Genomic DNA, 17232 nt, shown 5'->3' on the forward strand with positions numbered 1-17232 from the left:
CCATGAAATGAATATAGTGGAGTATAAAGTACAATATTTCCCTCCAGAATGTAGTGGAGCAGAAGCAGGAAGAGGCAGAAAATGGAAAGCAAATTACAAATACTTCAAACTTGTACTTAAGTACAGTATTTGAGTGAGTGCACTTAGTTACCTTCCACCTCTGGGGAATAAATATCAGAGAGAAAGGACATGATGGAAGAAATGAAAAGATTAGGCAAACAGAACCAGGTTTATGGTGGGAGTGGACAAGGAAGGCAGAGGAAATCTGACAAACCGGACTGTAGGAGTGAATCATCTCCAGAGGATGGCAGTAATGCAACACTAAGGATGCTAGCTGTCCTTAAATCTCAAAGAAGAAGAAGAAGAAGAAGAAGAAGAAGAAGAAGAAGAAGAAGAAAACAACATCTATTCTGATATTCGTTTTGTTAAAACATTGTCATATGGACCGTCTGGCATCTTTTGGAAGTAAGTGTCGATAGTTTCACTTGATTACGTGTAACTGCTGCAGATGTGCACTAAACATCCCGCTCCTTTCTTAAGTTATCTCTGGTTAGCCACATTAGCTCCACGCCAGCTAGCATTGCTTTGCTAGCATATAAGCAAACTATATTTACATCTATGCATATTTGTCAGCCTTTGAATATATGTTGTTGCTAATAAATAAAAATAAAAAGCACAGCCCATCGCTTGGTTTCTTGTTGGATAACTTTCAGACTTTCTGCTATAAACCTGAGATAGTTAAATCTAACGTTACCGTTATTTTGGCTTTTATGAACAGCATTAGCATAGCTAGCATTGAGGCTATCGTTGTGCAATGTGCGGTGGTTTGTTTACAGCCGAGCATCAGCATTTGCTGGCTTTAACGTTAACTTCAGGCTGCTTTGAAAGACCACTGTACCCACAGCCTTGTGAGCAATTTGCATATGGAATTAATTAGCTAACGTCCACATGAAGTTTGTCCTGTAAGTCATTAGTAATTAAACACTAACAAACATATTTGTCCATTTCAGATGATCCCTTTGATAAACCACCATGCAGAGGTTGCTCATCTTATCTCACTGAGCCATACATCAAGTGTGCAGAATGTGGACCCTCACCATTCCTACTCTGCCTCCAGGTTAGTGCGTGACAAATATACACACATGTTGTTAGAGCTCTTGTTTATTCGCAGGCCACTCAGTTGGACTGAAATTAATGAAACAAATGTTTCTATTGCAGTGTTTCACCAGAGGATTTGAATACAAGAAGCATGAGAGTGATCACAAATATGAAATCATGGTAAGTAAAATAGAAATTGTCAGCATGTATGTAGCCTGAAACACACGCAGACACCCACAATACGCTCACCATTTATCCCCACTCTTAACTCTTCATACAGACGTCAGACTTCCCTGTCCTGGAGCCTGGATGGACGGCACAGGAGGAGATGGCCTTGTTGGAAGCAGTCATGGACTGTGGCTTTGGAAACTGGTGAGCTTTCTCAGTTTGTTTGTAGCTGTGACCTGTAGTCAATTTCTGGGTCAGATGTTCTCAAAAATGAAAACAACAACAAGTGTTGATGCCTTGATGAAGGCTTGTTGAGGTTTTCCAAATTTTCATTTTATCAGACTCTGATTTGCATAGCAACTGTGTTCAATTTTTTAGGGTCTCTAAGACTGATCCATTATATTATTATTTATTTGAAGTAATGTTGATAAAATACATACATTTGATATATTTCATCATACAACACAACCACTTGCGTGATATCAGGTGCAATGTAAAACATCTGGTTTATACATCATTAGTGTGCTGCTCCTGGCTTAAAAAAATAATTAATGATAATGTCTTGGGACATGAGATGGAAGAAATCCTGGAGAAACTGCTTGCAGGGCTTAAATCAATTCTCGGAAACCTTGAGTGAAAGACCTTTCCAGTTATTATTTAGATGACTAAAATATGTTAGTCTACTGTACTGTGTGATATGTTTAGAATAATTATAACCCTGTGGATTTCTTCATATACCATGGCAAACTTTCTTTGAGCTGTTGTTGTACCCTTAACATTTTTTGTTGGTGTCATTTTTATCCTGCAGGCAGGATGTGGCATATCAGATGCGCACTAAAACCAAAGAGGAATGCGAGAGCCACTACATGAAGAACTTCATCAATAACCCGCTCTTCTCCTCCACTTTGCTCAGCCTCCGGAAAACAAAAGACTCTCACTTTGCAGAGGGCGCTATTCCTTTCAAACGTCAGTATCCACACTGTCCACCTTCTTCTTTTTTGTTTTCTTCTCTAATGTTACAGGAAGCAACACGCACACAACAAAATCCTGTTACTCTGTGCTCACATCTCCATACAAGTTTAGGAACAGACAGCATTAAATATTAGTTGCTTTAGTTATGTGTTGCCACCTCCCAGCCACGAGACCTATCTCCTATTAATTTTTAACAGTATTCAGATTAAGTTTTGAAAATTATAGTAGCATTGATTATGGGCCTCCAGAGCAGTAAGTAAGTAGGTCACTTTATTTGTACAGTGCCTTTCATTTGGAGAAATGTCACAAAGAAGTAAGGCAACTGACAGAATAACACCATAAAATAGAAATAAATTAGAATAAGAGTAAATAGAAAATTACACAAAGGCAAGTCCAAACAGGTGGGTCCTGAGCTGCTGTCCACAGATCTGAAGTCCAAAGGGAGAGAGCTTTAAAGTTTAGGAGCCACAACCTCTCTCCTCCTCCTCCTCCTTTAGTTTTAAGCTTGGATCGTTGAACAGCCAACAAACCCTGATCAGAGGACCAGAGACCTGCTGGTAATATAGGGCAGCAGTAGATCTCTAATGCAGAGCTCTGTAAGTGATCACAAGGATCTTGAATTGGATTCTGATTTGATGAAGAGCCTGTGAAGACAAATTGAAATCCGCTTTTAAACGATCCAGGGCTGCATGTGAAAAGGAGATACAATAGCAGCAAGACGAAACATTTGCATAAACAAAACCTGAAGTGAAAAGGGTCTTCAAGCCCGAAAGCCACAGGCCAGTTGGACAGAGCAGTTGCTGAGTCAGGAACTTGTCTCAGAAACTTGTCTCAGTGCCTAGCGGGCTTCAGGTCTCCATCTGTCGCAGTGTTTGACAAACATTTCATCATCATGTTCTCACAGCATTTGGCAAACTCACGGCAGAGAGAGGAACTCGTTACATTTCTGATATTTCTTAGGACTGCGGCACATTTCTTGTTTTTCTTGAAAATGTGTCGAATACTCAAATTCTATTGTGCATGTACTGTATTTCTCTGATATTCCAGCCACTGATGACCCCCCTCGGCCCACATTTGACTCTGTGCTGTCTCGAGATATGGCTGGATACATGCCTGCCAGAGCAGACTTCATGGAGGTGAGGGGGTGCATGTGTCCTGTACTTCATCCTCTGTGTGCTAACATGGCCTGTCAACATGAATGAACAATTGAAATGGCCACTAGATGGCTCTATATTACATGTTATTGAAACAGTGAATCATGCCCTTATTGTTGTCTCACAGTGAGTGACTCGTCCCATGTTTGCTTTTACTCAAACTGTTTTTGAATATGAACACTTATCTGGGATCATTGATCGACTCTGTGTGAACTTAAATCAAACCCGCAGATGATGAACATAATTTTTAAACTGTCCTGCTAGGAGTTCGACAACTACGCAGAATGGGATTTGAAAGACATCGACTTTGTGGATGATGACTCAGACATCCTGCGTGGTGGGTAGAATCTAAATTGACTTTTTTTTTATTATTATTACATTGACAAATGGAAGATAATGGTGTCTACAACATTTACTTTACAGTACGCTCTTAATTGTGTCGTGTGTTATTCTGTTTCAGCACTCAAGCTTTCAGTTGTTGATATATATCATTCAAGATTAAAGGAGAGGCAGCGGAGGAAAAAGTAGGTCCTTTTTTAATTCACTAAAAGAGGGATACAGTATGTACTTATTCATGCATCATGTAATGACCCCTGTCTGTCAGCAGATGGCATTATAAGCTTCTATATTGACCTTTTGGAGCCTCATTTCCCACTGGTACTTCTTTATGCTTTCAGGTTGAATAAATGAATTTCATACTGAATTAAAATGTACAAGGCAAACCTTTTTAAACCCCCTGTCTGTATCTTTTGAATATGAATGAATTAATAATGCTAATATATTTATAATTTCTAATCTAAACTTTATTATTTTGTTAAAAGCGCTTTAAAGACACAAGTCCTGGGAGACTGGGGTTGTTACAGAGTCAGCAGCGTGATTATAATTGCATATTTAAGCCTTTTTTCAGGCTCTCATTAGAAGCCGCAGGGAGTCATTCAGGTGCAACTTACAAGCTGCGGGAGCCTCTATTCAAACTTTGAATATTTTTGGAAATGGGGAAAATGTGCGTCTCTCCTGGTGAACACTATGCATGCCAAACTGTTCTGACATTTTGCCCAGTTTAATGCTGGCAGAGACCACGTCCTCACTGCAGGAGGCTTTGAAACATGTTTAAAAGCCCATACAATATGTATGTCGGACATTTTGTACATTTGGATTTCACACAAAAAGTCATGTCTGGCTATAAGCTTAGAAACACATTTCAAGTTAAAGTTCTAAATACGCCATTAGTGGCTTTATGGTTTGCTCTAATGTACACATGACTTTAGAGCTGAAACAATTTGCCGACTAAACAGTTTGTTGATGGAAAGAAAAATAATCCGCAACTATTTTGATGATCAACATTTTCTGAACAAAAATGCCAAATATCACCTAGTTCCAGCTTCTCATCTGTGAGGATTCTGGGTTTTTTTTTTTGTTTTTATGTGAAAGTATACACTCAGGTGCCAGTTTATTAAGTACACTTAGCTAAATACAACAGTCCTGCGATAAGTCCTCCCTTCATGAAGGTTAAAATGTTGAGTTTATTGATGTGCGCTGATTCCTTTTTGAGGCTGCTGTTGAAGTTTGTATTGTGTTAAACTGACACAATTGTTATTATTATTTCTATTATTTGTCCGTCACATTTATATCAATGAAAGTAGACTAAAGAAATATATAATACAATTTAACAGCACTACAAACTGCAGCCTTTACCATAAAGTTGAATCAACACCTCTCTGAAACAGTTTCAACAAAAAGATTTTAGCAATGATGTCACCTTGGGCTTTAGGAAATATATATTACATATTATTATAGACTAAACAGTGGATCAATGGATGATGGAAATAATGGTTAGCCCTATTTGCCTTGTTAATGTCCTATAAAGTAAACAATTTGCATTTGTTACCCTTCTCTCTTTTTGAAGGTGGTAGTCCGTTGTTTCACTCTCTAGAGAGTCTCCTCCACCTGCAGCCTGTCAGCTGTCATTCCTGGACACACACAAGCTGTCCTTGCTGTAATGCATCCATCACTAAATCAACTCTAACGAGTTTGCGCTCCCCAAGCATGGTGGAATGGCATGTCAGGCTGGGGAGGCATGTGTGTTTTCTAGTCCTCTTTCCATGATCCTTATTTTTATCTCTGTCAACTTGAAGCTTGTCAGAGAGGCTCCCCTCGGGCCAAGACCCTGACCTCTGACCCCTGAACCTCAGAGTGCACCTTTTTGATGGAGCCCGTTACAGACCTTTCCTTTCAAGCTATTTGACTTTAGTCTCAAACACAATTATTGAACAAATTTCACTGTAACTGTAAAGATATTGCAAATGAGTAAATGCCAGGTTTAATTTTGCAGTCAGAATATTAATTTGCATAGTAATAAACCTACATCTGTATTTCTTTCAGAGTTATCCGAGACCATGGGCTGATCAACCTGCGGAAATTCCAGAGTAAGTCCTGTTGTGAGATTCATGTGGGCTCGGCTGTGACAGTATTCATAGCAACTCAGCGAGGCATCTGATATCTACCGGCCAAATCGCTGCCGAGTGTTTCTATGGATGCGTGCAAACAATCCCGGTGTAATAACCACTCTTAACCTCTGAGGTCCCTCGGGTGGCTGAAGTGTGGCAACCAACAGAGCTCATATTTACGATCAAGGCTGCGAATAGTCTACAGGGGCTGCGTGCCGCAGCATAATTGCTTCACCGTGAATACATCCCAACGCGATGAGCGCCGCTGCCATAATGACTGAGATGCGGAGGGGCTTCATTTATTGATCCACCTGTCACAGGTTGGATTTCAGCGAGCTCAGTAATTCTTTGCATCTCGTTGGTTTAGAGGTCAGACAGACGGCGAGGGACTGCTATGAATGGATTTATCCAATTAAACCCTCTTTTTTTTAAACTACGTCTGACCACCAGCCCATCCTTATATTTCCACATGTTGCTCTGTGAAATTGGCTGTGGTGTGGGAGTTGAAGAGTTCTCCCTTCATGTTTTATTTATGTATCCTCCAGCCTCCAGTTAGCCCTCCTCCCTTTTTTCCCTCCACTCCCTTATCTCCCCAGTCTTTCAAGACAAAAGGGAACTCAGAGTAGCTGTAGAGCTGCAGACTGGTTGTCATGGAGACTGTCAAAGATTGTGTGTCTCTACGGTGTGTGTGTGTGTGTGTGTGTGTGTGTGTGTGTGTGTGTGTGTGTGTGTGTGTGTGTGTGTGTGTGTGTGTGTGTGTGTGTGTCACATGCAATAATGGAAGCAGTATCCGAGCCCAGGAGGCTCACAGTATCATGTCTCAGTAACTGCTGGAGGCAGATTGACCAGCGTTGTTGTTTCAGAGCAGCAGTCTGTCTGAAGTCCTTTAAGGACTTGTTACATTAAATTATTCAAGTCTGTGTTTTCTTGCTGTTGCCTTTGTTTGCAGTCAGTGCTTGTGTGCTGGTATCTAACCACATAGAGGTCCAGTCTTAATATCTCCTTAGAGATGTGGACAACATTGTGTTGTGTGTCCACTGTTTTGGTAAGAGCATGACTTCATGTGGTTTAGCCTGAAATGGCAGCTGCTAATTAGTGCTCACACACAGGGGCCTGATCAAGGAACTTGACGGACACACACACACACACACACACACACACACACACACACACACACACACACACACACACACAACCACTCCTCTCACACCCCCACAATAGCTTTCCTGTCTGGCTTTGACACTTGTCTGTTACTCAGCAACACGGGCAATGCTTTGAGACGAACACAACAAGCTCTTCAGAGTGTGTACGCTCTTGGAGTGAGTTAAGTGGTGGTGAACACACATCGGTGGAGCGTTACTGTGACCCATCTCAGGGAGGGGGGATGCTTGTTAATGCAGCAAGGTTGTTGGGTGTGATGGTTTAACACATTTTTCCTGTTGTGCTCTTCACCCAGGCTCTGAATTAGTAAAAGGGAAAGAGTCTAAAAACAAAACTAAACGCTCAGCTCTGATTAACACTGACATTAAAATGGCTGTTTGCAGTGAAACTTGAATCCCTGGGCCCATTTTGGAAGTTGGATAACTTGTAAAACATACAAAAGTTTTTTTTAGAGATGTACCAATGTTCAATAATTGACCAGGAAGAAATCAGATTTTTAGAATCGGACTTTATTCACATGCACTTTATTCGTATGTGTTTACTAGGAATTTGCTTTGGTGCAGGTGTGTATAGCAAAATAAAGAAATGTGAGAATATAAGAATAAGATGAGGAACTTTAAGTTAGAATTTGTTCATATAAAAAACATAGTTTGAGCCATTGCATTAATAAACTTGAAATGTCCCGTCACTACAACCTCCCTGCTTTCAAATGCCCTAATGGCAAAATGAGACGCCTCTAAAATCAAAGGTAGAGGCGTCTCATTTTTAGATTTTATCAGCTACATCAACATTTATTTGGTGATTTACCCAAACCACATAACAAACCGCTGGCTGCTATCTAGTGAACATACATTGCAAACCAGCTTCTGTACGTTTGCCCAAAGATGGCGTGTCAGAGAGGAGAAACCCCAGTGGGGATGTCCATCTGTCGGTCAGTCCACCACTTTGTTCCACACTGAAATATCTCAACAACTGTTCTGTGGATTTTCATGAAATATGGTACACACATTCATGTCCCCCTCAGGATGAATTGTAGCTGATCCATTAACTTCTAGTGCCATCTTCAGGCCAAATTTGCATTTTGTCCATTACTTTGGTCCAATTTAAGATAAGATAATCCTTTATTAATCCCCCAGCAGGGAAATGTGCATTGTTACAGCAGCATAGAGGATAGTGCAATAACAAGAGACAAAAGTAGAAAAATCAAGATATAATGAATAAAAACAAGGAGTGCCCCTGCACTCCAAAAGACCTGAGTCTCTTGAGCAGATAGAGTCTGCTCTGGCCCTTCTTGTAAAGTGCAGTTGTGTTGTCAGTCCAGTCCAGTCCAGTTTATTTTTCAGGTGAACATCCAGGTACTTGTAAGATTTCACCATCTCAATGTCCATTCCCTGGATGTTCACTGCTGTGGGAGAGGTGTGTTTGCACCGGAGGAAGTCCACCAACATCTCTTTGGTTTTCCCCACGTTGATGCGGAGGCGGTTCCGCCGGCACCAGTCCACAAAGTCCTGGGTCAGTTCTCTGTATTCCCTGTCGTCGACAATTGCAGAGTCATCAGAGAACTTCTGCAGGTAGCAGTTGGCAGAGTTGTGTGTGAAGTCGGCAGTGTAGAGGGCGAAGAGGAAGGGAGCCAGGACCGTTACCTGTGGGGCCCCTGTGCTGCAGACAACCATATCGGACTCACAGTCCCATATCTTCATGTAAACTAATGGCATTCTCATCAGCCTCAGCTGCACTTTGTGTTTAGTGCTAATTAGCAAATGTTAGTACTCGACTAAAATGCTGAACATGTTGAATGTTATACCTGCTTAGCATCAGCATTTTAGCATTGTCATTGTTAGCATCTTGATATTTAGCTCAAAGCACTGCTGTGCCTAAGTACAACCTCACAGAGCTGCTAGCATGGCTGTAGACTCTTAGTCTTGTTAAAAAGTTAGCAAGGATTTCAGTTTTTTGCTGTTCAAAATGACCAGAGTGATGAGTGTGTCGGTCGATAAACAATCTTGCGTTAGCTGACTGGTGCGTTGTAATTTGGCCTTATAGCAGTCGAGGGCCGACTGACATCTAAAGCTAGCAGATAGCAAAGTAAGGTTGTGTTATGCTGAATGTACAGTGCAGTATGCAAAGATACCAGCAGTGTTGAGAGTTGAGAGCAGTGGTTTGAATAAAATATACAAATCCATATAATCCGTTCTGTAACAGCAGCCTCAAGAGATCATAATGCAGGGCTGCCACAGAATGACTGTTATAATAGATACCAGTAATATTTGCATGCCTATAAACCCAGTGTTGATTCAGAGCCACATGTTAACGCAAAGTAGACAATGCATTTCAGGGGAAATCAAGTTAACAGAAGGAAACTAAACTACTGCACCTCTCCTTGAATGCAGTAAAAAATCACAATCCAATGATGTGTAAAAGTGTCTAAGGGGATGAACTCTTCTTTCATATTTCTGTGTTATATTTGTTTGTATCTACTGCCTACTCACATCTCCCCTCTCTCTCTCTGTTTCAGTGTTGGAGCGATGCTACCCAAAGGAGGTGCAGGAGCTGTATGATGTCATGAGACGATTTGCCAGAGTGGTTGGACCGATTGAACATGACAAATTCATTGAAAGTCACGCACGTTAGTATTTGGCTGACTACACATGGATAGGCTCTGAGAATGTGTGCCACAGTCACAAACACAGAGAATTGATTTAACCAATTATTGCCCAACTGCAGAAACGTTGCTAGATGATCGTAGCCTCAAAGGATGTTATTTTACATTTTTGTGGGTAATTTCAGACTACCCCTTTCTCTCTCTTTTATTCCCAGTATATTTGTATGTAGAAAGGGGTGACAAATTAATTAGTATTATTATGAGGTGTCTTAGTAAGATGATGATCCACTATGAGCCCCCACAACTGCTGTTTCTGAAACTCTACTGGAGGGATGAACAACTTTTTCCCAAAAAATATTCTCCTATTTGGATTTTGAGTGCGGTTTTCTAACACGTTACTCCAAAATCTTCCACAGGTTCAGTTGGGTTTAAATCTGGTAAATAGCTTATTATTCACAGAATTTTCATACCTACTAAACCATTCAGTGAGCCCTCACCCTGTATGGTAACTTCTGCATTCATTATGTTTCTATACTCATTTATTGTGGTTGTTTTTTTCAAGTAAAAGTTTGTCATTTTGGGAATTTGTTTTCTGGTTGAGAGTTGGATGAGAAGGTTGATACCACTCGTGTGTCTGTTGATGAAATTTAAGGCTTCAGCCCACAGCTGGTTAGCTTAGCTAGCATAAAGGCTACGCTCTGGTCTGTAACAAAATTTGCCTACCTGCAGTTGTTTCACGGACGTGTGATGTGTTTTACGGATGATTATGTGCCGGTCTGTTGCTTGGCTTTGAGCAGTTGCCAGGTAACCAGTGGAGACCTCAAGAAGTTACTGGTCAAGGCCACGAAATAATCGGGCACATAACCCCCATAAAACGGCCAATTGTTATCTTTACACTTTGGTTATTATTCAGAGTAAACCTGCAATAAGTTGTTTTTGTTTGGGTTTTTTTGCCACTGTGGGGCAGTGGAAACAAGCTGTGAACACAACATTGACATATCATAACCTTTTAAGTTGATATGTTGAACTTATTAGCAAACAGTTGAGTTGCTTATTTATACATCCAGCAGTTATTCATTTGGAGTTGTGTTCGTGTCCACCTGATGATGAATGTAAGTCCAATATTAACGCTCTGTTTTTGGTCTCCACCAACTCCCGAGACAAATATGAGACTCTTAATAAGCTAAATGCTTCACTATGTTTAGCAGCTTTTCGTTTACTTTGTCTGTCTGCTGTTTGGTGCTGCTGCCGCCTGACACGATCCTAAAAGAGTGATGTGGGATCAACAGCTAAACAATGAGCTAGGGGATAAAGCCAAGGGGAGCTGCCGATTCTGGTGATAAGCTAACCGGCTGCTTGCTGTAGCTTCATATCTAACAGACATTAGAGAGGTATCAATCCTCTCATCTAACTCTCCGCCAGTAAGCAAATATAATGTCAAACATTTCATTTGTCTATATACGTCAACAACATGCACAATTTGAATTGATATTAATGGCTTGGAATTTGTATGAGCTCCTTATGAAACTACAAAATGATTATTGGGTTGGATGAGGTGTTGAGACAGGTGAGATTTGAGCTTCGGTTGTGTTAGGCAGAGTTCAGGAAACTCTCTTTGTAACAGTGTGTAGAGATTTGCCTTCATCTCCTTTTCCTTCCAGTGGAGTTCGAGCTGAGGAGAGAAATCCGCAGGCTGCAGGAGTACAGAAAAGCAGGGATCAAGTCTTTCTGCAGTAAGTCTAGTTTGACCTTTTCACTCCTCTGTTCAACAGAACTTAATTTTAAAGTTGCATGCCTCAGCAGGGAAAATGTATTTATATTCAGATTTGAGCTGAAGTCTTTATTTTGAGTTTGGCTCCAAATTGTTTTAATTATTATATGCGACAGCACAGTGTATCAGGTCTTTGGATCAGTTTTTGGAATTACAATGTTTGGCTAGTTTGTTGATGCATGGCGCACAAAGGAAAGCCCAGCTGAATATTTTATTGAGTTGCTATATCAGCTACTCTTGGAGTGATATCAGAGAATTGCTGGCAGAATTAATAAAAGCCTTGAATATTCCCTTTTACATAGTGAATTATTTCAGTAAATTAAGCCTTACTAATTCATTAAAAACAATGTTGGCTCACCTGTCACAACCTTTCTTGTGATGTCTCAGTTGACCTCTCTGTGTAACCACGCGCAGGTGCCAAGGTGTATGAGCGTGCCAAGCGTATGCGGGAGGACGAGCGGAGGAAGAGGACCATGTTGTGTGACGTGCTGCAGTACATCCAAGACGGCAGAGCCTGCCAGCAGTGGCTCAGCAAACAGGCTGCAATGTGAGACTCCAAACTTCCTGCTTAATACCCAGCGTGTAATGGAGGGGCTGGTGAAGTCGTGCTCCCCGGAGACGCTGACCTCTATCATCACACTCTACACCAGGCGTGCTGAGATGAATAGAGCAGATGTTTATGTTACTGTGCATCCCACTTCAATCTCAGTCTCTTCTGTATTTTTAGTCTTTTTAATGTGCCGCTACTCTTGTTTTTTTCATCCAAGGCCTTTTCTTTGGGTGGGATCCAAGTTCTTCTAATTATTCTACCGTAAAAAAATCTTGAATGCCATGATTCATCTTTTTTGGATGACGATCCTGGAGCGGGAATAGTGAACAAAGCCCAGAAAGGCTGTGTGTAAGTGGGACGTGTGTATGTGTGTGTATAAATAAGCTTGTAAAGATGCTAACACTTTTCTTTCTGATTACAGAGATGCTGGCATCACTCCAGCCGTCACAACGATCACTGTGTCGGGTACGAAGCTTCTCTCCACCTTTTCCTCTGTACTCCCTCGTCTCTGTCGTCTTGGCATGGCCCCAGGCACAGTCACATTAATGCAGACGCTTCTCCATAAATACACTCAAAAAATAGGCCCCTACATGCATATTTATCTTGCTGCTTTCCCCTTTCAAATTAGCTGCCTTTCCTTAACCTCTAGAGCACAAATGGGACGCACCCTCCCACACCGCTATATTTACACAATTTGTACAGCGTAAATATTTGTTCCCCTGTCTCCTCCAAGCAAAGGAATTAGCAGCATGTTGTCAGCCTGCTATTATGTTATTTGAAGTGTAAACCAACACTGGGGTGCTGCATGTCTATTTTATTGTTGTTGAATTTGTGCTCCACAGCAACAGGTAGGCGGAGCGCCCCTCCACTCAACCTGACTGGGCTGCCAGGAACAGAGAAACTCAACGAGCGAGAGAAAGAGGTACAGCTCTCTCTTATGTGTGCCTAAAGAGTCACGTGAAAACCTTGCAGTCATAGCCTCCTCCTGGCTGCGTCACACTGCCCCTCTGACCAGATTTACTGCTTCAGACACATGCATCTACCAAACAGACGCACAAGGCTGGAGCCGCAGTTTCCGTGCCATTTTAGTAAAAGTTGGCAAGGTGCCTCTCTCTCCGTATCCCATATTCAATATATCGTGCAAATAACAGGTGGAGGCATGTTAATAGAGGCGAATTATGTATTCTGCTGGTTTTACTAAGGTCACAGAATTTCCTCAATTCCCGCCTCTGAAAGTACAGCTGAGGCTTGCAGGTATTTGGTCATATACCAAAGTATTGGGCAAATTCAAATTTTGACGTGATGATTGTGCTATTGGAAAAGTTGGAGGATCACCAAAGTCAGTAGGATTCTTCCTCTGGGGACCATGAATATCAATACCAACCTTCATGGCAAAAATAATATAACTAACTGCTGTCTTTGTAAATCACACCCAGATTGCTGCAAAGTCAATGGAACCCGCAGTGTACAGTACATTTGCGCTGCATTATGTGTCTTTTGCATTGTCTTTGTAGCCTTGAGGCAATGAATCGTTGTTATAACAGCACAGACTTTTGGACTGTCTCTCCTCAAAGGCATTCATGGTGCTGCAGTTATTTGTACACATGAAAAGGAAGTAAAGGAAGCTTGGGCCCATTGCTGCAGAAAATGGGCGTGATTATCAGATTGTGTCTTTCAGAAAGTTGCAGAAATTGTGGACTCAACCTCCTGTTCTGCCAGGGTTTCAGACTTTGTTTGAAGCATACTGAGGCCATTAAATAAGACATTGTATATGTTTTTGAATACCATTGTCTCCCTCTAACCCTTGTATTTGTCTTGTGCTTGTAGTTATGCCAGGTGGTGCGGCTGGTGCCAGGGGCCTACCTGGAATACAAGCAGGCCTTGCTGAATGAGTGTAGACGGCAGGGCGGGCTGCGGCTGGCACAGGCACGAGCACTGATCAAGATCGACGTCAACAAGACGCGCAAAATCTATGACTTCCTAATCAAGGAGGGCTACATCACTAAGGCCTAGGAGCATTTGATTTGACCACAGAAGAGACTGCATTGTGGTTAGTGGTTTGTGCAAATTGTTACATCGTAAGCCTGTGTTTTGTAAGAGGTTCTGATTGTTGCTGCTCCTTTGAAATTTTGTAAAGTTTGTAAGGTCTGGTTGTGTTTTTGAGTCTAAAATGTATTAAAATGGCAAATATCTTTGTATAACTCTCTGTCAGAAGAACGGGCTCATATTAAAATGAGGATGTATTTATTTCTCCTGTCATAAAATGTTTATGAAAAAGCTATTTAGTGTGTATGTTTATATATTTATATAAATGTTAAACCTTTATTTTACAGGTCCCACAGTTTCCAATAATTTTCTTGAAATGAGTTGTTATGTAACTAAATTCATAGGAATTATAAGGGACATGGAGACAGTGTTCAAATGGTACCCTTCTAAGTCATTATTTCCAATTACTTAATAGTGTAACCAGATAAACTTTTAGTGACAGCTCAACTGAACGTGCAAAAATTTGATATTTGTCAACAGTAGAAATAGTTTTCAATAATAGATTAATATTTACTGGAGTTTAAATGTAGCAGTTATTTCAAGACTTCCCCTGGAAATCTTTTGTAACTGCTTTACTTAAGTAATTCATCTCTAATAGATGAACCATTCTCTAGAGGTTTCCCTGTAATTAGTGCCAAAACAAAACTTCCTAGAAGATTACTGGGAAATTACAGACCTGTAAAATACAGCACTATCAAATGTTTTTAAGGCAGACTTGGCTTGGACAGCATCTTACTGAAAACTGAATACTTTTTTCTGAAAAAAGGAACAAAACTATACTTTCAGTGCTTGAGACTATGAGGTCGCCCCCCCAAGACTTGCAACAAAAGGATTTATCTCAAGAAGTTCTGAGATTTTGTTGTGTTTAATACATTGGACGCCATGAGATACTGCTTCACAGGGAAACCAATAAATGATCTCAATGTAGTCTGTGGAAATGAATCAGTCTTGACACCAGACAAACAACTTCATGAACTCACAATATATTGATCCTCTGTAGCTCAAACAACAGCTTTAAACTGAGTTGCAAACTTGTGCTTTCCTCTATAAAGTAAATGATGATTGAGTCCTATCTATGAATGACCACTACATGTTTCCGGATGATAGATAATATGGAGAGACATTCAGAGTCATAAAATTCAGCCTGATCAGTGCTGAGCAGACAGTCTTGTCAGTGTTTTTGAACGATGCTCCACAGTGCCACGGTCAGTTAGTAGCATCAGTGGCTCGATCCTTTGTCTCCATCAGTGGACGTGTGGGAGAACTGAGGGGGAGATGACCGTGAATGAGCGTCTGCATCGAAATACTGAAATGCAGGGACTGGATCTGGATTCAAGAGGATGTGAAAGAGAAAGAAATTCTGATGTTTTTTTTCTGCCTCCATGTGTCTTATCAAATCAAGGTTCCACGACAAACGAAAAGCAGCAGCGTAAATTACTCCTTTCACTTCTGCTCATTTCACAGGATACAGTTTCCTCATGTCACACTTGGCGTCTTCACCCGAGACTCATTTCCAACCAGCCGCAACAAAGTAGGCTTTGATCTATCCTCTCTTCCTTTTATTTCCTGTTTAAAGCTTGAGCTCTTATAGTGGCAGTTGGTGTTCGGTCTGCAGTGAAAGTTGATGAACAACTGTGACCTGAATTTCCTGGATTCAAAAGTGAGCACTACAATCAAAAAAATATCCACACTGACTGAGAAGTCGTCCATATCACTGACGATGAAGCCACCACACAGTGGTGAATACTGTGTCAAGAATACTGGATTATACGATGGCTACATCTTGCTTGATTAGGTGTCCATTTATAGTAAAATGAAGGTTGCTGGCACAACTTGCACCAACTTGCAAAGTGCATAGAAATTAGGAAGCAGTCTTAAAGGGTCAAACTCTAGCCACACTTCACCATTGAGAACAACGTTATGGTGACACTGACGTGTTTTGGGTTGTGGCCTTCATCAGGGATATCATAAAATATTTGAAGTTACCCAACCACACACATACACAGCATCCAATAGTGATGTCACACTGTACCAATCACATCCAATACTGATGTCACACTGTTTCTATCACATCAATAGTGATGCAATGGACAGACAACATCCAACAGTGATGTCACAGTGGACTGACAACTTCAAACAGGGATGTCACAGTGGAATGACAACATCCAACCATGATGTCACAGTGGGATGACCACAATGTTGCAATGGACTAACAACATCCAATAGTGACGTCACACTGTACCAATCACATCCAATAGTGATGCCTGCGTAAATTATTCCTTTCACTTCTGCTCATTTCACAGGATATAGTTTCCTCATGTCACACTTGGCGTCTTCACCCGAGACTCATTTCCAACCAGCCGCAACAAAGTAGGCTTTGATCTATCCTCTCTTCCTTTTATTTCCTGTTTAAAGCTTGAGCTCATCAACATCCAACAGTGATGTCACTGTGGGCTGACAACGTCAAACAGGGATGTCACAGTGAACTGACAACGTCCAACAGTGATGTCATAGTGGACTGACAACATCCAACAATGATGTCACAGTGGACTGAAAATATCCAACAGTGATGTCACAGTGGACTGACAACATCCAATAGTGACGTCACAGTGGGCTGAACATATCAAACAGTGATGTCACAGGAGACTGACAACATCCAACAATGATGGCTGACCACATCAAACAGTGATGTCACTGTGGGCTGACAACACCCAACCGTGATGTCACAGTGGACTGACAACATCCAACAATGATGTCACCGTGGACTGAAAATATCCAACAGTGATGTCACAGTGGACTGACAACATCCAATAGTGACGTCACAGTGGGCTGAACATATCAAACAGTGATGTCACAGGAGACTGACAACATCCAACAATGATGGCTGACCACATCAAACAGTGATGTCACTGTGGGCTGACAACACCCAACCGTGATGTCACAGTGGGCTGACAACACCCAAGAATGATGGCTGGCCACATCAAATAGTGATGCCACAGTGGACTGACAACATCCAACCGTGATGTCACAGTGGGCTGACCATATCTAACAGTGATGTCACAGTGCACTGACAACTTCTAACAATGATGGCTGGCCACATCAAATAGTGATGCCACAGTGGACTGACAACATCCAACAGTGATGTCACAGTGGAATGACAACATCCAACCGTGATGTCACAATGGGATGACAACATCCAACCGTGATGTCACAATGGGATGACCACATCCAATGTTGCAATGGACTAACAACATCCAAAAGTG

At 41.3% G+C, this 17232-nt stretch overlaps 1 protein-coding gene across 4 annotated transcripts; it reads left to right on the forward strand.

Annotated features, from left to right (window-relative positions):
• Window positions 1–404: 404 nt before the first annotated feature.
• On the forward strand, window positions 405–14286 carry tada2a (transcriptional adaptor 2A). 4 transcript variants are annotated; one of them, XM_070905892.1, is made up of 15 exons: window positions 405–465; window positions 1011–1117; window positions 1219–1278; window positions 1379–1470; window positions 2075–2232; window positions 3286–3374; window positions 3657–3729; window positions 3853–3916; window positions 5775–5818; window positions 9516–9626; window positions 11264–11335; window positions 11788–11920; window positions 12345–12484; window positions 12766–12845; window positions 13751–14286. In XM_070905892.1, the coding sequence occupies exons 1-15, from the start codon at window positions 441–443 to the stop codon at window positions 13934–13936; spliced, it is 1434 nt and encodes a 477-aa protein (XP_070761993.1). In that variant the 5' UTR covers window positions 405–440; the 3' UTR covers window positions 13937–14286. The 4 variants fall into 4 exon arrangements, with proteins under 4 accessions (XP_070761993.1, XP_070761990.1, XP_070761991.1 ...); XM_070905889.1 differs by having other exon boundaries at window positions 415–465; window positions 12345–12388; XM_070905890.1 differs by having other exon boundaries at window positions 415–465; window positions 12345–12388; window positions 12772–12845.
• The last annotated feature ends 2946 nt before the right edge of the window (window positions 14287–17232 follow it).

The sequence above is a fragment of the Enoplosus armatus genome, chromosome 5, assembly GCF_043641665.1.
Source record: "Enoplosus armatus isolate fEnoArm2 chromosome 5, fEnoArm2.hap1, whole genome shotgun sequence".
NCBI classification, from domain to species: Eukaryota; Metazoa; Chordata; class Actinopteri; order Centrarchiformes; family Enoplosidae; genus Enoplosus; species Enoplosus armatus.

What these genes read in the sequence shown, in the direction of transcription:
- tada2a (XM_070905892.1), top strand. Translation starts at nt 441, where the DNA reads ATGGACCGTCTGGCATCTTTTGGAA. An exon ending in ATTCATTGAAAGTCACGCAC is followed by an intron (nt 9,627 to 11,263) that starts GTTAGTATTTGG and finishes TTTTCCTTCCAG; the next exon opens with TGGAGTTCGAGCTGAGGAGA. An exon ending in ATTAATGCAGACGCTTCTCC is followed by an intron (nt 12,485 to 12,765) that starts ATAAATACACTC and finishes TGTGCTCCACAG; the next exon opens with CAACAGGTAGGCGGAGCGCC.